A 27,212-nucleotide genomic window follows, 5' to 3' on the forward strand; every position below is an offset into this window, starting at 1 on the left:
AGCTTGTGAAATCCAAGAAAGAATGAAAGTATCAATTGCAGATATACTCCTGAGAGTCACCGGCATTCCAAAAGCGGTTTACAATAACTTCAGTATTTCATCTCACAGTCTATTATTTCACCATGACATGCAAACAGTGCTAATGTGGAACTGTTTGAATGATGTGGGCATAGAGTATGCAATATGTAATAAAATTGCATGCACAAACATACAGGTGGATGTATTTAAAAAGAGAAAGGAAGACTAAAATGAAGAAAAATCTGAAGGTATGTTTGCTGAACTGTTTCTTGATCCAGTCAAGACAGATTTTGGAAGTCCGCACTACCTGGGTGTCCTGTAAGACATTGCCAAACAGCACTGTTGTATTCATCACATCACTGCGATGGACAAAATATCTTATGCTGTCTGTGGTTCACTGTGGAGGGGTCTACTTTTTATATTAACTCTGACTTGATGTGTGGAAGCTATTGTACATAATTACAGATATATAAATTATTCATCTCCCATTGTTCCCCAGAGCTTGCAAGAAATTACTTTGGTCTGAAACAAAACTATTAAAACCTGTTTTATTCAGCTATAATGACACCCACTGCAGTGCGGAGTTCCAAAGTGCTGTGGAATTCCTTTTTTTTAAATGTTTAATTTGTATTGTAATTGTACTTATTTTATTTACCTTTAGTTATTTTCTGTTGGCTGTAAAGCTAAGTATTATGCAAAACTAATAGGAACATTATATAAGCTATAATTTATTTACTTAAGTAATGAAGTGTATCTTCAATATAATTGTTTTCTCAGTGTTCATTTACTTTTTAGTGAATTCAGGAACAAGTAACACATATGTTTTTAAATTTCTCAGCAGTGACATCAGATGTACCAAATCCTTGGAAAGAACCACCTTCTGAAAACCATGACACGCATCACAATGTTTCAGCACATAAAAATGTCCCAGGAATCAATGGTAAGTACACTGTCCTTCCAAGCTTACATTGAAAGAAACAGCTAATATCTTATGTAACTAAAAAGACTTAAATAATGCACTGAACAAACATTGTCCAGCATCATTGAATCAATACAGGTCTCTCACAATTTCTGTGCTTGATAATTACACATATTTTTCTACAAAATAATTATGCTGAGATCATTGGGGTATCAAATCAAACTGACCAGTGTGAGTTGTAGCTTTTTTTTTCTTTCCTTTTTTTTTTTTTTTTTTTTAAAAAAAAAAAAGATTTAATTGTTTCAATTAAATCAGGATAATTAACAAAACCTTAATTAGTTATTTGAGGGAAAATTGAAATATTTCATGAACAGCTCCTGCTACCTATGTAAATTAAGTGTCAGAAAGCTAATCTTTTTCAGGACTAGCCATTTTGTGTATTAAAAAGTTCCATCGATGTAATATTCAACTGTTAAAAAGACTGCCTTCAAAGCAGGTACTAAATTCAGGGCATTTTGAGAACAAAATATGCTGGGAAAGCAATTTTGTAAGCATCTCTGTTGTAATGTCTTAGTATTGTTGCAGCTGTACAGATGCCTGCTGCCTTTTTTGCAGTCATTGGTGATTCATAGTTGAAAACTGGCTGTAGTGCTAATAGCTGTCCAGGATTTTATTACTCTGACTCAACTATAGAACGTATCAAGTAACCTCTGAGGTGTCCAAGCATGGCCAATCACCAAAGACACCTGGCAAATGCGGAGTGTTCCAGCAACATTGAAGGCAGAGAAGCATGCGAGAAGGACTGATAGAGAAAAACATCCTCCAGGAGAGCAGAATTACCTGAAAGAGTCATGAGAAAGCTGTTTGCAGGCATTGACACTTTCCTGACCTAGTCTTGCCACATCTTTTCATATGACATGCAAAAACTAAAGGATTCATAAGCTGCTGGTAGATACCAATATGTCCAAAGTTAAAATCTGGGTTGTTTGTCCACATCATTTTCCTTCAATCAATCAATTTTTTGACCTCTCTGGTGGAATCTTCTTCAGGATCTTGTCTCGTCCATGATAGATTGAGCACTGTTAGAGACCAGTGTCATCTGCTCTTATAGAGGGGATTTTTCTCACAGTTGTGCTGAAGAAGAGGGATTATAGACTAAAAAACCTTGTGGCTATCACTGGTGGGCCATCATCATTGGGTAGTAAAACAAGTATTCCCACACTAATGCCAAAGAAGGGGGTTTATTGGCTAAAACTCTTGTGGCTACCATTGGTGGTTCAACATTACTGGCTAGAAAGGAAATGGGCAGAGCAAGAGAGAGGGAATGTTTACTCAAAATATTATTGTCTGCAGGTGTAGCTTCCAGGGCATTGTTTATATTGCTCTCACACAATGCAGTCATGTATTCGCTTCCTTGAAGGTCAGAAGCCACAATGCTAGAAGCCTATAGCTGTAGCCTCTATTGAACAATGTAAAATCCAGGATGGAATGTACCAATATTATGAAAAGAAAAGGAAAGTTGCTAATCACTGTATAGCAGAGACACTGAGTTGCAGATAGGCACAACAAAAAGACTCTCACAATTAAAGCTTTCGTCCATTAAGGCCTTCCTCAACAATAGATGACTGACACACACACACACACACACACACACACACACACACAAATGCAACTTGCACAGGTGACTGCAATCTCAGGCAACTGAAACCACACTATCTTCAATACACTTGTTTTCCCAATATTCATTTACTTTTTTCATGAATAAATGAACAAGTACCACATACATTTTTAAGTTTCTCAGCAGTGACATCAGATGCACCAAATCCTTGGAAAGGACCACCTTCTGAAAACCATGACACACATCACAATGTTTCAGCCCATAAAAATGTCCCACACTGTGTGGTGATTTCAGTTGCCTGAGACTGCAGTCGTGTGTGCAAGTTGCATTTGTGTGTGTGTGTGTGTGTGTGTGTGTGTGTGTGTGTGTGTCATCTATTGTTGACGAAGGCCTTAATGGCCAGTGGGTTTAATTGTGAGCGTCTTTTTGTTGTACTCTCTATTGAAGTTACATTCTGGAGAAGATCCCAGTGGAGGGGTCAAAATGTAAATTGTTTGAAGAAAGATGATGAGCCTGACAATCCAGAAGATTTTAATTTCAGTGATATTGGCCACAAAAGCCAAATTATGTGCAAGATGATATCAATCATCTCTTGAGATGTGCAAGCATGGCTGACTACAAAAGGTGCCTGGTAAATTTGCAAGATGTTCCAGCAATGTTGATGGCAGAGAAGCATGTAAGAAGGTCTGACATTGGAAAAGATCATGCAGGACTGTGGAGTTACCTGAAAAAGGAGTGAGAAAATTCTTGACAGACATTGACATTTACCCACTTTAGAACAGAAGGACTTCCGACAACTACAATCTAACTGCTCTTTGACAGTGGCAACAGCGAGCATGTACACTGACCATCTCAAGAGCTGCAGAAGTTATCAGAATTACACTTCTCCTCACATCAGAAATTGTTGACTTCCTTCTTTCATATCAAAAAATAAAACAAATATTAAATGAAAACATAAATTGGAACTTTTCTGCCTTCTCTTGGTCTTTATATTCTTAATAAAGATAGAATATTGATTAATATTTAAATATATTGGATTAACACTTCCTGAACAAAACTTGGAAATAAAAGAAAATATATTAAAAAAGAAGGTCAAATGTTTTGTGAAATCATTTGTCTAAAAGTAAGAAATAAAGTAGATTAGAGAAACATTTGATGCACCTTCCAAAATTTCTTCCCAGTGAACTATTGTTTATAATTCTGTTATATGTGTTTTCATGGCCTGAACCAAATTACTTAACATGTTTTACCATCAATATCCATCCATCATCACAAGATAAACAGTTCACTACTTTTTACATTTAATTCATTAAGGGTATTTGAGTATAAGAACAAGTTGTAAATGGCTTTTACACCATGACCTTTTATCCTAGATAAGAATTTTACTGTGGGAATATCAGTCTGGGTTTCGAAAAAGAAAAGAGCATCAGAAGGTATGATGGGCATCAGGAGTCAAACTTAACTATAAATAATGGCACAAAACTAGTCCAGGAAGTGAATACACATAACAGCAAAGCTGGCATCACATGAGTAAGATGACTAGGTTGTTCATTTTACATAAAAGTGAAATGGCAACTCAGCTGAATAACAGAAGCACACCAGTAATTGGTCGCACCAATAAAACCTCAGAGATTAAATTTCTGACCTGTTGGTTTTGGAGATTTCTCTGAATAGCCTTGTAATAATACTAGTTATTTTTGGTGATACAATTGCTACAAAACTGCATGTTTGTTTGGAGTAAACTTTTAGAATCCATACTTAAAGAGTGTGGTTGATATAATTTTTTATCTTATTGAAAGCTTTTCCATCTTATTGAAAGAGCTCTCACAAAACCCAAAGAAATATTGATCTCATATAAATGTGACTTGATTGGTAAAATGTCAGACTGCAGATCCAAAGGTCTCAGGTTTGATCCCTGCTCAGCCCTAGGATTTTTATCTGTCACTTATCTTTTCATTTACCTCTGGAAATATTGGTTAATGTGAAAAATACTGAGTTGCACTGTGGTTGAGCATCCACATTAAACTGTATGTCCTCCTATTATTGGCAGACTCTGTCAGTTCAAAAGCCAGAGGAAGGCAATGGCATACCACTTCCAATAGGACCATGTCTAATAAAGCACTGTGGGGTTCAAACCAACCTTTGGGTTGATGACAGCTTTACCCTTATATGAGGGCCATCAATGGCACCAAGTTTAGTGTTCAGTGTAACTCTTGCATTGCTACAAAGATGATGATATAGAGACATTACTGTCTGTTCCATTGAGAAATAGATGAAATCACTAAAATTGAACAAGGCTCCTTGGCTCGATGGACTCCCTGTCAGATTCCACGCCGAATTTGCAGCTCTCATTTTAATCATAATATACTGCAGATCCCTCAAACAAAGCAACTGCGTCCACTAGTTGGAAGAAAGCACCAGTCATACCTGTCTACAAGGAGCGTAGCAGAAGTGATTCACAAAACCAATACCTAAAGATATTGATGTCTACCAGTTGTTGAACCTTCGCACTTTTCTCAAGCCATGGATCAAGGCAATAAGTTACATGCAGTATTTATTGACTTCGAAAAAGCATTTGAGTCAGAATGACACTATTTGTTAACAAAAGTATGATCATATTGAGATCAAACAAGATTTGTGACTGGACTGAGGATTCCTTGTTGGGAGGATGCAGCACGTTATCTTGGAAGAACATCCACAACTGACTTCAGGCATGCCACAGGGAAGTGCATATAGCCCTTTCTGCTCACATTCTATGTTAATAACCTGGCAGACAATACTAACAGTAACCTCACACTTTTTGTGATGATGCAGATATTTTTAATAAAATAGGGTACTGAAAAAAAGGAAGAAAGAAAGATTGGCAAGTTGCTTTAAATGTAAGGAAATTTAAAATTATGCACTTCACAAATCACCAAAAAGTAGTATCCTATGACTACAACATCAATGAGTCACAAATGGAATCAGTCAAATCATACAAATAGCTTGGTGTAGCAGTTAATATGGATATAAAATGAAATGGTCACATATGCTCAGTTATAGTTAAAACAGGTGGCAGAGTTTGTATCATTTGTAGTATATTGGGAAAATGCAATCAGTCTAAAAATTAGACTGCTTACAAAGCATTTGTGCATCTCGTCTTAGAATACTGCTGAGGTGTGTAGGACCAGAGGGTATTAAATATATTACAATAAGAGCAGCAGCATGCATGGTTATGGATTTATTTGACTTGAGGAAGAGCATTACAGTGATGCTGAAAAATCCGGACAGGCAGATGCTTGAAGATAGATACCATCTGTCCCACAAAAGCCTTCATAAATGATTCAAGTACCAGTATTATGTGAAGAACCTGGAAAAATACTTCAAACTTTTGCACTTTGCTCCTATAAGGACTGTGAAGGTAAGATTAGACTAATTACAGCACACACAGAGGCATTAAAGTAGTCATCATTATCATACTCCTTAGGTGCAGACTGCACTACAGAGCAGGTGGATGAGGCAGGCAAATACTATTTCCACACAACATACTTGTCGTGCAGAGAAGCCTAAATGGCAGAGACTGTAAAAACACATTTTTGCTGGTATCTCCACATTCAATTAAAAAGTGAGGTCCCAAAAATGTCTCCTGGCACCCCAGAAACAATGACAAATCCTTCAACGATAGGCAGGGTGATAAAATGAGGGATAAAATTCCAGGAGCCTTTTTCAGACATTGTGCCTTCTGATAGATTTTTACTTCCCTCACAAAATTTGTAGACTACATAGAAAGGCCTGAATCATGTTTGTGTTGGATGACCAGTTCTGACATTGACATTTCTGATACAACATTTTTTTCTTTGGTTTAAACTATAGACTACATCCAATATAAATCAGTGTAGTAAGTGGCCAACAATCTGTGTGAACATATGAACATGGAATGCCATAGGAAAGTTGTGAGCTCAACTCCTTTGAATATTTGTGCTTTTGGTCACGTTGAATGACTTAAAATTCATATTAGCTGTAAAGTAATGTGAGCTCATTCTCACTTTTCATTTGTTTCCTCATGAAATTATCTTTAGGATTTTTCTGAAATTTTGAAACACAAAATTGTAAGCAATTATAAGGAAGAACGGAATGTATAACACAAATCAAACTTCTGCGGAAGCTGCAGCTACAAACTCACTTACATTTTCACCTTGTGTGTTGCATATTTAGCACAGTGCAAGCACATTTGAAATCTTCAGTTTATGCTGTATTATCAGTTTGTCATTGCAGTCACAAAATAATTTAACACTTGCAACATTTTTCTCTTGTGAATTTTTCAAGTTTCAGTAATGTGTATAATTTATTCTCTCCTTTTTTATATAAAATTAAGGAACTTGTACCTCACCTGTATTGTTCTTGACACTGAGAAATCATTTAAACTTCAGTTGTGGTGAAAGTTATTTCATTATGACTGTATGCTACATGCTTCAGTGCACTAACTAGCAAGAAAATTGAAATAAAAAAAACTGAACACAGAACAACTGATTTGTTTAAACATTAAATACCTATGCACCGAGATGACAAAAGTTAGGGGTACCTACTAATATCTTGTCGGAGCTCTGTTTGCCTGCCATAGTGCGGCAACTTGACATGCCATGGACTCAACAATTCATTGGAAGTACCATGAAAAAATATTGAAACATGCTGCCTTTATATCCATCCATAATTCTGAAAATGTTGCTGGTGCAGTATTTGGGATTTGTGTTGGGCAATCTCGGTGGCCAAATCGTACACTCCAATTGTCCAGAATTTTCTTCACACCAGTCACAAACAGTTGTGGCCTGGTGGCATGGCACACCGTCATCCATAAAAATTCCATCATTGTTTGGGAACATAAAGACCATGAATAGCTACAAGTGGTCTCCAAGAGGTTCAGCTGGACCATGTAAACACAACCCACATCATTATGGACCCATCAACAGTTTCCACAGTGCCTTGTTGACAACTTCGTTCCATGGCTTTGTGCGATCTATGCCACACTCAAACACTACCTTCAGCTTTTACCACCTGAAACTGAGACTCATCTGACCAGGCCATGGTTTCCCAGTCACCTAGGGTCAAACCAATATGGTCATGAGCCCAGGAGATTCACTGCAGGTGGAGTCATGCTGTTTGCAAAGGAGCTCATGTTGGTCATCTGCTGCCTTTGTCCATTAATGCCAAATTTCACCGCACTGTTCTAATGGATGCAATTATACATCCCACATTAATTTCTGTGTGTTGCATGTCTGTTAGCACTGACAACTGTATACAAATGCCACTGTTGTCCGTCATTAGCTGAAAGCGTCAGCCACTGTGTTGTCCATGGTGAGTGATAATGTCTGAAATTTGGTATTCTCAGCACACTCCTGATTCTGTGGATCTCAGAATATTGAATTCCCCAATGATTTCCAAAATGGAATTTCCCATGTGTCTAGCTCCAACTACCACTCTGCATTCAAAGTGTATTAATCCCCATTTTGCTGTCATAATCTCTTCAGAAACTATTTCACATGAATCACCTGAGTAAAAATGACTATTCTGCCAATGCACTCCCCTTTTATACCTTGTGTATGCAATACTACTGCCATCTGCATTGCTATCCCATGACTTTTGTCACCTCAGTGTATTATTCATGTTTCTAGAATCTAAAAAGAAATGAAGTGAATGTGTTGTGGCGTAGGTAAAACACAATATTAGTTGTATCTTTTTTTTCCAAAGTGTTTCAAACCTGTAGTATACTACTTGTTATTTCAGGACTTCTGGGAACTATAGGGTTGGGCCGCAGGGATAGCATGAATGGAGTTGCTGGTGTTGGAGAGGAGAAGCTTCTTGAAAGTTGTGGGGACAAAATGCATCCACTTTATGGTCATGGGGTCTGCAAGTGGCCTGGCTGTGAAGTTATATGTGATGATTTCCAGTCCTTTCTCAAGTAAATATAATCAGTTAACATTTAATTCACTATTACACCCATAGGTGATGTAAGACTGAATTTGTGTATTGGTGAAGTTCCCTGTGAATAGGTAGTTTTCTCTGTGTTTAATGTAGTCAGTAGCTATGGTGAATGATATGTAAAGTGTTACCTAAGTTTACATCTCACATTATCTTCTAATAACCATTGATATTAGTTTTTTTTTTTCAGTATCAGTAAAATACTTTTGCATTTTTGTATTTATAATCGATTTTAACATTATGGAGATATATTATTAACACATGGAGAAACTATTAATGCTTTCCCTTTGTGCAAAGTCATCTGCTTCATACCCATTAGTGAATATTTAAGGGGGGGGGGGGGGAGTTCATGAAAAACACACACTATTAAAAGATGCACCAAATCAACAATTTTGAAGATACAACAGTGAAATTTTGTACTATGCTTTACATGAAATTAACACATTTACTGTTAAGTTCCTTGCATTATATATATTTAACATTTTTATAGAAGTTAAAAAATAATTTATGTACCTTTTTCTCATAAAATATTCAAGAGACTTCTACAAAATTTTCTTTGTTTAATCTCTGTGCATAATTAGTTATTTACATGTCTGATACATCATTTGAATGCTGCTTTTATCAGAATGATGTGGAATAAGTCAGTTTACAGGATATGTATACATAATCAGTGTTAACATTAATGAACACATTACCATTTTATTCCTACTCATGCAACAACAATTTAAAAAAGTTTTCTATTTTTCTGGTTACCAGCTTTTAAGTAGAAATTCATCATTAGAATAGAAGCAGTTGTCCAGGAGACATGATTTTAAACTATATTTAAAACTTGTCTTGCCACCTGTCAGACATTTTATGTTGTTGGGCAAATGATCAAAGATTTTTATTGCTGCGTACTGCACTCCCCCCTGACAGCTTTAACAGTGGGTAATAAAGATCAATTTTTTTCTTCTAGTGAAGTTGGTATGGGCATCACTTTTCTTTCCAAATTGTGATGGACTGCGTATGATAAATTTTATTAGTGAAAATACACTGAAGAGCCAAAGAAACTGGTACACCTGCCTAATATTGTATAGGGCCCAGCGAGCATGCAGAAGTACTGCAACACGATGGAGCATAGACTCAAATAATGTGTGAAGTAGTGTTGGAGGGAATTGACACCATAGATCCCTCAGGGCTGTCCATAAATCCATATGAGTACGAGGAGGTGGAGATCTCTTCTGAACAGCACGTTGCAAGGCATCCAAGATATGCTCAATAGCGTTCATGTCTGGGGAGATTGGTGGCCAGCAGAAGTGTTTAAACTCATAAGAGTATTCCTGGAGCGACTTTGTTGCGTTTATGGATGTGTGGGGTGTTGCATTATTCTGCAGGAATTTCCCAAGTCCATTGGAATGCTCAATGGACATGAATGGATGCAGGTGATCAGACATGATGCTTACATATGGATCACCTGTCAGAGTCATATCTAGACATATCAGGGGTCCCATATCACTCCTACTGTATGTGCCCCGCACCATTACAAAGCTGACACTGGCTTGAACAGTCCCCAGCTGACATGCAGAGTCCACAGATTCACGAAGTTGTCTCCATACTGTACATGTCCATCCACTCGATACAATTTGAAATGAGACTCATCTCACCAGGCAACACGTTTCCAGTCATCAACAGTTTAGTGTTGGTGTTGACAGGCTCAGGTGAGGGGCAAAGCTTTATGTTGTACAATGATCGAGGGTACACAAGTGGCCCTTCAGCTCCAAAAGTCCATAACGATGATGTTTCATTGAATGGTTCACACACTGACACTTGTTCATGGCCCAGCATTGAAATCTGCAGCAATTTGTGAAAAGGTTGCACTTCTGTCGCATTGAACGTTTCTCTCCAGTCTTCATTGGTCCCATTCTTGCAGGTTTTTTTTCCGGCCACAGCAATGTTGGAGATTTGATGTTTTACTGGATTCTTGACCATGGTACACTAGTGAAGTTGTTGTACAGGAAAATCCCCACTTCATTGCCACCTTGGAGATGCTGTGACCTGACATTCGTGCACCACTATAACGCCATATTCAAACTCACTTAAATCTTGATAACCTGCCATTGTAGTAGCAGTAATTGCTCTAATGACTGTGCCGACACTTGTTGTCTTATATAGGCATTGCTGAATGCAGTGCCATATTCTGCCAGTTTACATATCTCTATATTTGAATATGCATGCCTATACCAGTTTCTTTGTGTGTAATTGTATTAATTTTATTGAAGGCCATTGGTGCTACTTGTAGTTGCTTAAAGTTTTGTGGAATGACATTTTAATATATTCTCTTGCTTCTTCAACTGAACTATTTAAGCCTATATTTGCTGCTACATTTAAGAATTGATCATTAAAAATACTTGCAGCTTGAATTGTAAGTCACAACATTGGCATTTAGTTTAATTGTTATGGAATCTTGTACACTGACTTTCTGTCCTGTCTCCCATTTGGCAATGTCTCATATAGTTTCAATCTTACTATCTGCATTAGTTATTTCTGTCAGCATGTGCATACTTCCAGATATTTTAATGACTTTTCTTAAAATATTAAAGTATTTTTTGTGGCATACGAGTAACGCCAGATCTTGACTTACTCTGACCGTTACACAGATATCCCTCTTCCTCTTACATGATATTTTAATTCCCTTAGTTATCCATGGCTTACTTGCTTTTTAATAGATCTTTAGGATAATTTTTTAGGAAAGCAGATTATAAATATTGACACAGATTTACTATAGAATAAATGTAATTTGGCATTAGCATCTCTTTCTACATATACCTCATCCCATACCACCCCTTTTAGCTTGCTCTTAAAACATTGTATCCTGTTCTCATTAAAAAGCCTCACTACTTGTATGAACTTGCCTCTTGGTTGTAAAGTGCCATACTGTTTTATTTCCATTAATTGTGCATCATGATCAGATAGTCCATTAGCAATTGGGTACACATTAATGGTTTCAGCCTGAGTTCTGTCTATAAAAATGTTATCAACCAGTGTCCTACTATTTTGCTGCACATGAGTTGGGAAATAGACTACTGAAATTAGATTGAAACACCCAATTAATAATTCTAGCTCCTTTTCCTTTCCGTATTGTTTAAGAAATCTACATTGAAAATACCACAGAGCACTAAATGTTTCTTCTTGTCTGACAGGTAGCTCAATAATACATCTATATTTCTCATAAACAGCTGAAAGTTTCCTGGAGGGGATCTGTAGACTGTTACAGTCACCAAGAGAAGTATTCTGCAGTAACATGTCACAATCACATGTTCTAGATTATGATCTAAACAAAAACTATTTGTTTTAATATTTTTGACTTTTTAGATTTGCAACTCCACCTTTCTCCATGTTATTTACATGGTGTTAAAAAAGGCACATAACATTTATCCATTCAGAATTTTCCACATGTTCTAGGCATGCAATAAGCACATGTCTTACTTTTCAACCCTCTAATGTTCTGATCGAACAAACTGATTTTATTTTACTGGAAACTATTGCAAATATTATGGTCTTTACTGCTCTATTTTCTTTCAATATCTCTGCCTATAACCTGAGCCTGACCTAAAAAAAAGTGCCCCTTTGATTCCAGCAATCACAGTGATTTTTTCTTGTGTGCTTGTGGCCATTCTTACACTTTCTGCACTGCTCAGCTAATCTTTTCGTTCCCCTCCCATTTAGGTGCAGGCCATGATTATTATGTCCCCATCTCCCAACTGCAGGAACAGGCACAGAACAGACATCGAACTTTGTTTCAATCAGAATCAACTTGATCAGCTCTTTCTTCACATGGCTAACAGCAATGTTAACCCAAGTATAATAAGAGTCTTTCATAAGGGGTTTTGAATGTAACAAATAGGAAAATTTTAATAATTTTTCAATTATAATTCTGTAAGTATAATATAAAATTCATGAAAAATTCGAACCACTTTGCCACATATCTCAGCTTGTACTCAGAATTTCAAAATTTACTCTTGACTCAACATTTATGGGTTTTATAGAAATCAGTGTACAAAATTTCATAATTATAGCCTTCATAGATTCCAAGGAAAAGGTACATAAACCTTTAAGCATAATTTTCAGGAAATGCAATTTGAAGTTCAATCTGAAGTTTTTTTCATACGTCACTTGTTCAGAAGGTCCCAGATTTGTACTCCAGGTCATCTTTCCCTTCAACGCTTCTCTTCTGGTTTCTTGTTTTCTGCCTTCTTTCCTTTAACAGGTCTTTAACTGATTTTTCAGCTTCAGAGCTGTGCTGTAAATCTATTTTTGTCAAGATGTCTTGAGCAAAATTTCCTATCTTAAAGCCCATTCTCTTTAATACCTTCATCCTCCCTACATTCCCATGATTAAATACAAGAACTGCATCATAATTTGCATTTCTAATGACTATAGCAGATGAAACTGTTGTTTTAGGGCATTATTGTCATATGAGTGAATTTAGAGAATCATTTGGAGTTTGGTTTTTGCTATGAAGATACTTTTTTAGAAGTTCACAATCAGTCATAAATCTGTAAGTGGGTTTGACAACATCCAGGATACAATTTGGAAGCCTCTCCTTGTGAATGTAGGGGCTTTTACTCATCTGAGCCTGTAGGTATTTACACCCTGTAATGTGACAGGGACAATGAATGGGATATTCATCTGATGCAATACATGGAAATATATTGCCCACACTGTACTTTTCATGTCACTTATACTGGATGGGTTCTGTATGATAGCCTTGCCATAATATACTTGAAGAGTGTCTATCATCTTCTTTGTGAGGCTGTTTTGTCCATCAATGCCCTTTGCATCTTCAAACTTTGTTACTACTCCTAAGATATGGAACAGAATCACAGATGATCTGTAAAACCAAAGAGTATGTATCACAACCATTTAGATATAGCACATGCAAGTTGCTTGAAAGCAATCCTCAGAATCATTGTTCACCGAGCTATTATTGAAGAGTTGCTTCAAAAAGTGGGTGTGGCCGGAAGGTTGCATCATACATTTAATTATTGTTGTTTCTTGATTGAAACTTTGAGAAATTATAGCCCATGAGTTCACTAATAAATAAAACACAAATTGAGAATGGTCATTTTTGGTCAATTTCGTGAAGTTAGGTTCTTTCATGTATAGATTTATCATTTAATAATGATCATCTTGTGAACTTGTAGATGCAGCTGTACATGTAATTCAAAGAATTAATTGTATTCAAAAAAATTAATTTTAGAATTAATACAACTGAGCATTGATGAATGTTATAGTAAGAAAATGATATATTAGTATTTGAAAAAGGAAAAATTTGTTCATCACTTTTGAAAGTAGCTTAACTTTAGATGTTTCTGGGAGTTACTGAAGTGGTGAATTAACAATGATATTGGGTTAGCAAGGGGAAATATAAACTTTTGGCACAGTTATGGGACACAAGCTAAGATTGATAGTCAAGCTAAGTGCTGAGTTTGGTGACTGTTGTGTGTCAACAGGCATAGCACTGTGGGCAGCTGAAAAAAACATTGTACTCAACCTGATAATATGTACCTGGTCACCATATCCCATTACTTGGGCATATGGACTATTCCAGTAGAAGGTCAATTGCTTACTTACTTACTTACATCTCATGCTGTGTTACATGTGGAAACTGCTTGTGTGGTGCAACAAGAATCCCAGATGTGTAGTTTACTGTTTTAAGATACCCTGTTGATTTAATAAGTTATTATTTTTTCCCCATTCTGGGAAAAACATATATGCACTTGGCATAAAACACCTAAGACTATGAACGCATCAGTCTTGGTGATCATATTGCAGGCATGTGATTGCAGATGCATAGTCTATGTCAATTTTTAAACAAACAGTGGAAAATCCATGATGGAATAATGACAGTTTTATGAAAAGAGTAGGTTGCTACTTGCTGTATTGTGGAGATGTTGAGTCTCAGACAAGCACGACAGACAACTACTGAACACGTAAGCTTTTGGCCAGAAATCCTTCTTCTGAAATAGACAACATAGACACACACATTCATGCAACTGCAATTCACACACACACATCACTGTCTGTAGCTCCTGGGGCCACTAGAAAGAAGTAAATTTTCATGAAATTATCTTCAGAGAGAGTGAAATACTCTTCAAGAGAAGTTGTATTATTTTTCTCATTGAACAAATTACAATTTTAGTTTTGTCTCTGTGAAATACACTGGTGTCCAAAATTAAAGCAACAAACATGTCTTGTGTCTAATTCACACTGTAGTCGTACAGACTGTCAACAGATGTCCATATGATTGTGTTCTGTATGGAAGATGGCATTCTGGCCAATGCACAATCATGCCAACAATGACGTTGGTGCACCTATCAAATGGGGCAGTGTTTGCTGGGTAGTTTCACATCCACAATCTCTGTGTACACAGTCACAGTTGGTGCAGAATGTCACTGAGAAGACACTTACCAGACTCTCTGCAGTTGAGGGTCACAGGAAGAATGCAAACAGGACAGATGCAAATTGTAGTGGTCAGATCACTTAATGTGAATTGTTCTGTTGTTTCTCAGATGTGGCGACAGTTTATAGAGAATGAAACTGTATCCCAAAGACCAGGGCAGGGCCGATCATATGTGACATCAGTAAGAGAGGACCATTCTTTGGCTATAAGGGCATGACAGTTCTGCCTTAGTACTGCATGGCAACTAGCATCTGACCTTGCAGCATCCAATGGACAAGTTGTATCAAGGCAAACAGTGTACAGAATGCTTCAGCAATGTGGCCTTTATTGTCAGAGATCTGCTGTATGTGTACCTCTGATACGTCTTCTCAGGAGGGAACATCTAGGGTGGAGTCATCACCATGCCACCTGGAAGGTCAAGCAGTGGGTCAATGTTCTTTTCACAGATGGGTTACAATTTGGTCTGAAGAGTGATTCTCGATAGGTTCGCTTCTGGAGAAAACATGGAATGTGATTTTGTGACTAGAACATTGTGGAAAGAGACCGATATTGTGGATGGTCCCTAATGGTGTGTACAGAGATTGTGTTGACTTCTCAAACACCTCTTCATGAAATTGTATGGGTGAATTGGCAAGGATTAACTGCTGTCAGGTAGCACGACAAGATTTTGGGACTTCGTGTCCAGTTGTTGTGAGGCACTGTGGACCCAGACTTTGCATTGATGGACGATAATGCTCGACCTCATGGAGCATGGGTGGTTAATGTTCTCTTGGACGTGGAAGATATCACATGCATGGCATGGCCTGCTAGGTCTCCTCATCTAAATCCAACAGGGTATGTGTGGGATGCAATAGGGAGATGGGCTGCATCACATCAGTATCCAACAATCACTCTCTAAGAAATGCGAGCAGCTCTGCAGGAAGAATGGGTGTTATTGCCTCAACATGTGATTAATAACATCACTCACAGCATGCCCTGTTATTATCAGATCTGTATTGCTGCCAGAGATAGTCACATCTCATACTGAGCACAGTAACCATTTGTCAGGATGTGTGTGCAAATATGTTAAGTTGAAAAAATGAAGAAATTTTTATCTACTGTTGTGCATGTTGCAGTTGTTTTATGTTCTGTATTCTTTACATTGTTTCTACATTACTATCACCTGTTCATACTGTTTTGTGGCAAAATAAACACAAACTTGCAAAATTTCCATCTGTTGCTTTAATTGTGTATTAAATTGCAAGGGAACCAGCTGGTCAGTCAGTCTCACAAAAGAATTGTTTCCTTTGTACTTGCTTTGTTTGTTTTGTACAAGGCTAGCCATGGCAGATGTTTCAGAGTGAGGCATCTAGTTCTGGCTCTTGTCAGCGTGCTGATCCTATGGCTTACAGTGTCTGTATCTGGAAGAAAGAAAGGAAAATGCTTTTAGTGAATAGAAGGAAGTGTGAGGAGCCCAGTCATCTTCAGGATTGTCATTAAGCATCATGGTTTGTGCTCTATAGAGATACTGGTAGAATTGGAGCTGTGAGGACCAGCTGTGAGTTGTGCCTGGATAACTCTGTTGGTAAGAGGATTACATGCAAAATTATAGGTTTCAAGTTTGAGTCCAAGTCAACCACACAGTTAAAATAACCAGGAAGTTTCCAAGATAGTGCACACTTCATTGCAGAATGAAAGTTGCAGTCTGGTCCTCAAATTAGGTTTATATTACAACCCCATACATAACACACCCATACAGAGTGACAGGGTAAGATTAAATTAATTACAGCATGTACAGAGGCATTTAAACAATCATTTTCCCTACTCTCCATATGTGAATGGAACAGAAAAAAAGTCTTTATAACTGGCACAGTGTGTAATACCCTCCGCCATGCTGTTTATAGTGGTTTGCAGAGCACATATGTAGATGTAGATGTAGATTGAGGCAACAATAGCTTTTTTAATTACGTACTTTTGAAGGATTGCAAGTGAGCCATTCTGTTTTATGCTTGATCTGCGTTAAAATTTCAATAGAAGTTGTGATGGATAAATTTTATTATGAAATGTACTCACAAATTGTGAATATGATTGTACATTGTCTGTACAGTTTACTGGTAACATATGAAAATTTGTGCCTGATGGGAACTGGAACCCGGATTTTCCACTTAACATGAGTGGTCACCTTAACCTCTTTGGCTATCCATGCACGACTTATGGCCAGACCTAAACTTCCATATGTCCTAGTGTCTACAACCCATAGTGCTCAAATACAAATTGTATGATTCCCACACAGCGAGAGACATTGTTTTTGCTTATTAGATGGCCTTGCTTGGGCATGAAATACAATACATGTTACTAGTAAATCATACAGCCTGTGTACATTTCATAATTTAATATGGCTGTCAATTGTCAGCACTGTCTGTTCCTTTGGACACGCATGTGCATCTGAAGGGAACTTGCATTGAACTATACAGACACTGTAAAATACAGACTGTGCCATACTGGATAAATTGTGTCTTTATGTTTAATTGAATACCATTATATTTTCTGATAAATCATAACCATGAAAATTTAAATTAATATAATTTTTAAATTTTATCACACATTACCAGGCATCTAAACACAGAACACACGCTAGATGACAGATCTACAGCACAGGCAAGAGTGCAGATGCAAGTTGTATCTCAGCTCGAGCTTCAGCTGCAGAAGGAGAGGGACAGGCTGCAAGCCATGATGCATCACCTTCATATGACCAAGCAACAAGCATCTCCCGAACCATTAAAAACAGAGGCAAGTGTAAGTTAGTACGAATCACCTTCTTATTCAGTGACAGCTTTAATTTACACCACTCTTAATATCAGTATGTCTGAAATTGAACAAGGTAGTGTGAATTGTAGTATTTGTTTCATACTAGCCAAATACCCGGTGTTGTCCAGGTATGTATTTATTCCAGTTTAGAAAGAGATGTAGACACGCACACACACACACACACGCACACACACACACACACGCACACACACACACACACACACACACACACACACACACACACACACAGATACAAAATTCAAGCTTTCGCAACAAACGGTTGCTTCATCAGGAAAGAGGGAAAGACGAAAGGATGTGGGTTTTAAGGGAGAGGGTAAGGAGTCATTCCAATCCCGGGAGTGGAAAGACTTACCTTAGGGGGAAAAAAGGATAGGTATACACTCGCGCGCACACACACACACATACACACACACACACACACACACACACACACACACACACACATATCCATCTGCACATACACAGACACAAGCAGACATTTTATCTGCTTGTGTCTGTGTATGTGCGGATGGATGTGTGTGTGTGTGTGTGTGTGTGTGTGTGTGTGCAAGTGTATACCTATCCTTTTTTCCCCCTAAGGTAAGTCTTTCCGCTCCCGGGATTGGAATGACTCCTTACCCTCTCCCTTAAAACCCACATCCTTTTGTCTTTCCCTCTCCTTCCCTCTTTCCTGATGAAGCAACTGTTTGTTGCGAAAGCTTGAATTTTGTGTGTATGTTTGTGTTTGTTTGTGTGTCTATCGACCTGCCAGCACTTTCGTTTGGTAAGTCACATCATCTTTGTTTTTAGATATATTTTTCCCACGTGGAATGTTTCCCTCTATTATATATATATATATATATATATATATATATATATATATATATATATATATAGTTGGACACATAGCATGTTATGCATAAATTTTCATCAAATGCTTTATGGTTATGTTTAAATGAATAACAGTAGTGTGCTATGAAATAACAATAGATTTAAAAGCATCAACTATAACTCTCTCTCTCTCTCTCTCTCTCTCTCTCTCTCTCTCTCTCTCACACACACACACACACAACACACACACACACACACACACACACACACACACACACACACACACACACAGACCACAAATAAGATGTTTTTTGCTACAGTGACTTTATGAGGTTTGATTGTACTGACTGCTGGTCATATATAGTCCTCGTATAAATTTTCCTGGACTTTTGAGCATCTTTCTGAAGGATACAGAGTTTTTTTTTTTTTCTAATGGGGATTCTGTGTCTGAAAATTAGACAAATGCTCAAACAAGAAGTAATATATTTCCCAAAATTAGCTTAAAATTGCTCTATCATATTTTTCAGTCATTGTGCAGCAAACTGAATGAAATGAAATAATGTTAAATAATTTGAATGATATTTCTGTCTCATGCTTTACTTCACACATGCTAGTCTGAGATATGTTAGAGCTGATATGCTGCTCTCAGTTCAAATTAGCAGGCACATTTTACAGGAAAACATTCAGTTTTGGTGGTAACTGTATATATGTCCAGAAAAATGTAGATTGCAGTAATATGATTAAATTTTGACTGTCTATATAGTGAAAGAAACAAAGAAGTCACTGTAGGTATCCTGTGAACACAGCCACTAGGCTGTTGCTTAGATTGTATAGAGCTATGAAATTGTGGGGGTTTTAATTGCTTTATTTCACCCATTCTTTCAAATAGCTTCAGACATTGTCTGTATGATTTAAAGGGCCAGTTGAGGAGTGAAACAGTTCTTGAGTGATTGCCAAACCATGAATTTATGCATGCAGGCCTGTGAACATGGCTGTTGCCACCCCTGTGGATATGTCTATTGTTATTGTGGAAGACAGAAAAGTCCACAGCATATTGAACACAAAGATTTAGTACAGAAGGAAACACTTGGTCACCAAGAATGTTGAAATAAGCATCCTGATTCATGTTCACAATAACCTGAATGAGTGTGCCCAAGACCAGGTATGAGAAACACCCCTGAAACATTGCAGAACCATCGCCAGTCTGAACTCTATGCTACACACACTGCAGTTTGACTCCTTATTAGATTGTCAGTCCACTCGGTACCTTGCATCATTTGAAAAGAGACAAAACTGTTCAGTTTCTGTGTTGTTTCATCAATTGTAGATGTGCAGCTTTAAGTGCTGCTGTGAGCAATGGAGGGCCTCTTGCATGATACCTGACTCCAAAAGATCATTGCCACCCTTTGCAATATTGCTCAGAAGCTGGTTAAGATGGGCAATCATCCACTGCCTGCAGCAATTCCTTTTGAGTCTGGACTCAAATGTCACTGACACCGCATGATACTTGTCTCCAGACCCTGTTGGTTAGGATTTTGTCTACAGCTACTGTTCTTATGCTGTGTTACTTGGTTGTCTGTGGTTACACCATTCATTGTAGACACAGTGGTCAATCTGAGTTGACACATCAACAAATTGGGCAACTTCATTCATGCAGTGGGCATATTGAAACACAATGCCTTGATTTTGCCATCCTGGCATGTTTCTACATCGATCCATTTTACTGCAATGATTCCATATGACCCACTGGCTCATGCATACAACTTCACTGCCATGACTTATATCAGCAGTGAAGACTCACATAACTGATTTGTAACAATACTACACCATTTTCCCTGCTCTAAAGTGATTATTGTGCTCTTTTTTTTTGGGGGGGGGGGGGGGGATGATATTTTGTCCATAAAGCTTATATAGGCATACACAATTTCATTTTTGCAGTGTGCATATGGAGTCAGCTCAGACAAAATACTGCATGTCAGTGTGTCATATGAAGTCCTGCAATGACAGAAAACATTGTTTTGTTTTTTGTTACAAACAATTTTTTTAATGAAATTTTATGTGTTCATTCTATAGAGTGGTCCCCAGTTAATGTAGCTCAATATCTGGTTAAACAATATTTATTAACAGGGCCAAATGAATACACAAAATAACCAGCACTCCAGCTGCTGCATGGTGGGAGTTGACAGCTTTGGGCAGTGGGGTGGGCTGGAGGGATGGCAAGTGAGATGAGGCAAACTGGGTGACTGGGTGGAGGAAATTTGGTAAGGGAAACGTGACAAACAAACATTTACCTGCCTTTCATTGTCTGCTGCTGTTGCTACTGACTGACAGAGGACAAGCCATGTAGCTTCTGTTCTAATACAGTGTGAACCATTTATCACATTCAAGACTTTTACAGAATGACCTGCTATTTCACAATCCATGTGCCTACTTCCCCTGCCTCATGTGCTGACCTGCACTGTACTATTTGCCAGTACCATGAAGCACTACTATGCAATTACTGCTGGGGTGCGGCTGATTATTTCTTTTGTAGCCCTCAATATTGCAGTAGACTAATATGGAATTGCTTTGTTGAATGGTCACAGAAAATAGCATTTTGTTTGTAACCACAAACAAACTGATGTTTTTTGTCAATGTTGGGTGTTACATACAACACATGATGTGTTATGTGCAGTGTTTCCCTGTTCTTCCATTTATAGCATTGAACATTGCAGAGACAGTGTTGCAAATATCTACAAAAACATCAAAGAGAATTTGCCTGGCAACTATTACAGGAGGCACCCAATATGTAACAGCCTATATAGTGTATACAAAACATAATGATGTGTAACACATAATGATTTACAAGAGTAATGTATTGTAAGGGAAGTCTTCACAATTTTGAGAGTCCGTAAGTTTCTTGACAGTGCCTGTGTTAGTCTTGAGCAAGAGTATACTTTCTGTTGTGTATCCTGAAGGTTCTTCTATCTTTTGATCTGCATATGTTTGGGCATAGTTCATATTGTATCCTGTTATGAAGATATGATGATGTCTAATTTTCTGCCAGTTTATGAATACCAGTATCCCCTAGTTTGATCAGTAAAATAATTTGATTCATTGTGTCTTCTGGTCATCATATGTAGATAAAAAAGAGCCTAATTATTATATAGAAGATTTTTTTTAAATTCTTAATGCTCTGAAGAAATATGTTATTGTATGTAGTGACTGCTGTACTAATTTCTCGAAACAAAAATATTTGAAAAATTTGTGGTTACATATAATCATTTTAGTAGCTTTTCCCAAGAAAGCAACTATAACAAAATCTATACAAAACTCATGCAAATGGAACATTATAGGGATAAAAGAATCATGCCAAAATAAGATGAGATTGTAGTTATACAAGCAGACTAAACATTCTGATTTCCTTGAATACTGTAAATGACACACACAAATACAACTTATTTTAAAATAAAAAGAAAAAAAGGAAATAATAACAAAATAGAGAATTCCAGGAACAAAACTAAAGCCACCTGGAAAATAATCAGATGTGAAATTGGTACTAAATCATTTAAGCACAGTGTTATTAACTTGATTTAAAATAACAAATAATTTATAAAATGACATTATTCATGAATCCTGTAATACCTAAGGAATTGCCAAAAATTATGAAGTGGTTTCTGAATAGCTTTCCAGTGGTTATGAGGGATACCAGATATTACCATCAAAGCAGGTGTAACCTTTATTTTAGAACAATTAAAAGACTTTTCGACTTTGAAAGAAGCCTATTTTCAAATAATCCACAAACTGTGAATGTAAATGTATTACACAAGAAGAGTGACAAATTTAACATTGCTATCTTCAGACCCATATCAGTTTTTTGGGACTGCAGCAAAAATATTGAAGTGCAAGAAAGAAACAGCTTTGTTAAATAAAGAAATGCTGATAAATGAATCACAAATGGATTTCAGACCTAGCAAGTCCACCCAGTGCTCAAAGTTTGCATTTTTAAGGGAATATTAACATAATTATATAATAAACAATATGTTTCCGTTATATTTCTTGAACAGTGCAGATGATGTGCAAAAGCAAATCAGACATGGAGTTCCTCAGGAGTCTGTTCTAAGCATTGGCCAAATTCTTCTCTGTGTAAATGAATGGGTAGAATAAAAAAATGGTAGGACTGCAGTAAATTTTGCAGAGAACATAAATATTTTCATTAGATTACATGATGAAAATATCTGTTGGAATCTGCAATAGCTGACATATTGATTTTGAATTAACATGCTCCTCATAAAATCTTAAAAACTGTAGCAGTCAACCTTCACTCTACATACAACCCTCATCCTGAACTGTATCTATTTGTCATTGAAGGCAAAATTGCCACAACTGTTAGAAATACAAATTCTTAGGTATAATATTGAAGAAGAAATGAAAATAAAACAACACTGTACTTGGAACTATATCCTCATTCAAAATATGAGCAAATCATCAGTGGTAACATTGTTCATAGCAGTTTTTAGTCATCACTGATGTAACTTTTTTCTGGAGGAACATCACAGTTAGCATTTGGGCAACTTCATTCATGGAGTGGGCTATGGAAACACAATACCCTGATTCTGTCATGTTTCTACATCGATCCATCTTACTGCACTGATTCTATATGACCCACTGGCTCATTCATACCCACTTCACTGTCATGACTTACATAAGCAGTTGAGATTCACATAACTGCTTGGTAACAATACTACACCATTTTCCTGCTCTAAAGTGACTACCATGCTCTTTTTTTCTTGGGGGTGGGGGGTGACATTTTGTCCATCAAGCTTATTATTAATAGAGACAGTTGAACACACAAAATAACCAGCACTCCAGCTGCTGCATGGTGGTTTGTTGAGATTAAAGAGAATGAGTGGTAAAGCAAATTACATACATATATTTCTTATATAGAACATACATTTATTTATTTATTTATTTTATTTATCCATCCATTGACAATAAATATTGTATGGATGTTGTCAAGGGTACATGTAAGCCATTTCAAAGAAATGGGACACAAACAATATATACATAAAAAAGTACAAAACAAAATAATACAATGAAGTTAATAATAATACAATGAAATTAATATAGCCTATATACATCCCTGCTTGTTATTTTAAATGCATAGTCGGTTTTTCATAAGGCTTTAGTTTTGTCCTCCCTAAATGGCAAGTCCTTATATACACAACACTGCTTAAGTATATATTTACATCACACAACAGCTGTCCTTTAAGTATGTAAATGTAATGAATGATTAGGTAATGAATGATTAGGTACAGATAGAGTATTTTCCATTTTGCCTTTATAAATATCATCAGAAAAAATTTATTGACCTACATAGTCATTTACAGAATAAAAACATTGTTCTACTAGAAATTTTTTAAATTCTGCTTTAAATTTGTTATCATCTTCTAACTGCCTGATGTTGACTGGTAGTGTGTTGTACAGCTTTGCACTGATATGGCTCACATGCCTTTGTGTATTCATTCTTTTTGTTCACTGAGTATGGAGTGCTGCGCTACTATGGGTATTGTAGTTATGAAAGTCGGCATTTGTCTGAAAATCTGCAGTGTAGGTCCTGACATACAATACATATTTGTATATGTATAATAATGGTATAGTAAGTATTCTAAGCTTTTTGAATATGGGTTTGCAGTGTGTCTATGGATGACTGTGAGTTATTATTCGGATGGCTCTCTTCTGTAACAAAAAAATTTGTTTTAGACACCCTGTTGTGGATCCCCAAAATATTATTCCGTATGTGGCAAGAGATTGAAAATAGCTGAAATATGCTATTCTGGCACCCTCTGAGGTACAAACATTTGCAATAATTCTGAGGGCAAAACAGGCTGAATTAAGTATCTGTGCAAGTTTTATTACATGGTCATTAAAATTTAAGTTTTCATTCACACGAATCCCCAGCAATTTTGTGGATGTCATTCTGTCTAAGGCTTTGTCACCCCACACCAGATCGAGATTTACATTTTGACATCTTTTCCCAAACTGCATATAATTTCTTTTATTTACATTCAATGTCAACCTGTTTGCATTGAACCAAGATGGATGTAATTTAGTACTTTATCAGCAGTTGTACATCAAAATTGAATACATTTCAAGTGAAACTTAGACAGTAATTATTTGATCATTGCTTCTATTCTGTTTCTGAATATTTGGAGTGTCATAACAATTTAATTTAATTGATCAAATGTTGTTAGTAGTATTATTTTCCTCTGTACATTAATATTAAAATATTCATCATAGAGTCCCATTCAGTTACTGCTGTTGCATATGTTGGTTATATTATTCCATTGTTGTTTTATATCATAGTAGTGACGTTCCCTGGCTTTGCATAGATGGCGCTAAGTATCCATGACCAGACAACTTGTTTACAGTATATTGTGATATGCACAAACATCCATTGTAAATCAGTGTATCGATTAGTGAAAACCAAATCAAAAGCCCTGCAGTAGTTCCTGAAGCTAGCCATCATGTACAGACAGAAAATGTAGTGTGGGACTTGAATTTATAAGAGGTATAGATTCTGGCCAAGTTTCACTGCTCACTTGAGTTGCAGCAATTGTTACTTTACATTTTTACTACCAGATACTGATGACCAGCTTGTAGCTCCCATCATTGCCACAAGGTGTCACTCCAAACGCCAATTGCATGGAGCAGACAACAGTACATACTCTATGCCATCAAAAGTATCCGGACACCTGGCTGAAAGTGACTTACAAGTTCATGGCGCCCTCCATCAGTAATGCTGGAATTCAGCATGGTGTTGGCCCACCCTTAGCCTTGATGACAGTTTCCACTCTCGAAGGCATACTTTCAATCAGGTGCTGGAAGGTTTCTTGGGGAATGGCAGCCCATTCTTCATGGAGTGCTGCACTGAGGAGAGGTATCAATGTTGCTTGGTGAGGCCTTTCATGAAGTTGGCTTTCCAAAACATCCCAGAGGTGTTCTATAGGATTCAGCTCAGGACTCTGTGCAGGCCAGTCCATTACAGGGATGTTGTTGTCATGTAACCGCTCCACCACACACCGTGCATTATGAACAGGTGCTCAATTGTGTTGAAAGATGCAGTGACCATCCTTGAATTGCTCTTCAGCAGTGGGAAGTAAGACGGTGCTTAAAACATCAATGTAGATGTGTGCTGCAATAGTGCCATGCAAAACAACAAGAGGTGCAAGCTCCCTCCATGAAAACATGACCACTGAATTTTTCTGTTGGCACTTCACATGCTGGCAGATGATGTTCACTGAGCATTCACCATATCCACACCCTGCCATTGGATCGCCACGTTGTGTACCATGAGTTGTGACTCCACTCAATGTATTTCCACTGTTCAATTGTCCAGTGTTTACGCTACGTACATAAAGGAAGGTGCCGTTTGGCTTTTCTCATCTCCTGCCTAACTGTCATAGTACTTACAGTGGATTCTGATGCAGTTTGGAATTCCTGTGTGATGGTCCAACCTCTTCAATTGTTGACAGTCTCTGTTAGTCAACAGACGAGGTTGACCTGTATGCTTTTGTACTATACAGGGTGTTACAAAAAGGTACGGCCAAACTTTCAGGAAACATTCCTCACACACAAAGAAAGAAAATATGTTATGTGGACATGTGTCCGGAAACGCTTACTTTCCATGTTAGAGCTCATTTTATTACTTCTCTTCAAATCACATTAATCATGGAATGGAAACACACAGCAACAGAACGTACCAGCGTGACTTCAAACACTTTGTTACAGGAAATGTTCAAAATGTCCTCCGTTAGCTAGGATACATGCATCCACCCTCCGTCGCATGGAATCCCTGATGCGCTGATGCAGCCCTGGAGAATGGCGTATTGTATCACAGCCGTCCATAATACGAGCACGAAGAGTCTCTACATTTGGTACCGGGGTTGCGTAGACAGCAACTTTCAAATGCCCCCATAAATGAAAGTCAAGAGGGTTGAGGTCAGGAGAGCGTGGAGGCCATGGAATTGGTCCGCCTCTACCAATCCATCAGTCACCGAATCTGTTGTTGAGAAGCGTACGAACACTTCGCCTGAAATGTGCAGGGGCTCCATCGTGCGTGAACCACATGTTGTGTCGTACTTGTTAAGACACATGTTCTAGCAGCACAGGTAGAGTATCCCGTACGAAATCATGATAACGTGCTCCATTGAGCGTAGGTGGAAGAACATACTGACGAAACTAAAATGATCTCTAACATGGAAATTAAGTGTTTCCGGACACATGTCCACATAACATCTTTTCTTTATTTGTGTGTGAGGAATGTGTCCTGAAAGTTTGGCCGTACCTTTTTGTAACACCCTGTATGTGTCCCTTCACATTTCCACTTCACTATCACACAGGAAACAGTGGACCTAGGGATTCTTAGTAGTGTGGAAATCTCACATACAGATGTATGACACAAGTGACACCCAATCACCTGACCACTTTTGAAGTCTACGAGTTCTGCAGGATGCCTTATTCTGCTCTCTCATTCTACGAGTTCTGCGGGATGCCTTATTCTGCTCTCTCATGATGTCTAATGACTACTGAGATCGCTGATACAGAGTATTTAGCGATAGGTGGCAGCACAATGCACCTAATATGAAAAACATATGTTTTTA

At 37.4% G+C, this 27,212-nt stretch overlaps 1 protein-coding gene across 6 annotated transcripts in view; it reads left to right on the forward strand.

Annotated features, from left to right (window-relative positions):
* The window catches only part of LOC124722869 (forkhead box protein P1), a 205,635-nt gene that overhangs the window by 40,399 nt on the left and 138,024 nt on the right, over positions 1–27,212 (forward strand). For 5 of the 6 annotated variants that reach the window (XR_007006455.1, XM_047248001.1, XM_047248003.1 and 2 more), the window contains exons 4-6: positions 857–958; positions 8,316–8,490; positions 17,544–17,727. Coding sequence is in view for 5 of the 6 variants with exons in the window: in XM_047248001.1 (XP_047103957.1) it covers positions 857–958; positions 8,316–8,490; positions 17,544–17,727 (461 nt within the window). In the remaining variant the exon portion in view is untranslated. The remainder of the gene's footprint in view (positions 1–856; positions 959–8,315; positions 8,491–17,543; positions 17,728–27,212) is intronic. The other variant, XM_047248002.1, reaches the window with a different exon arrangement.

This window comes from Schistocerca piceifrons, chromosome X (assembly GCF_021461385.2).
Source record: "Schistocerca piceifrons isolate TAMUIC-IGC-003096 chromosome X, iqSchPice1.1, whole genome shotgun sequence".
Lineage (NCBI taxonomy): Eukaryota > Metazoa > Arthropoda > Insecta > Orthoptera > Acrididae > Schistocerca > Schistocerca piceifrons.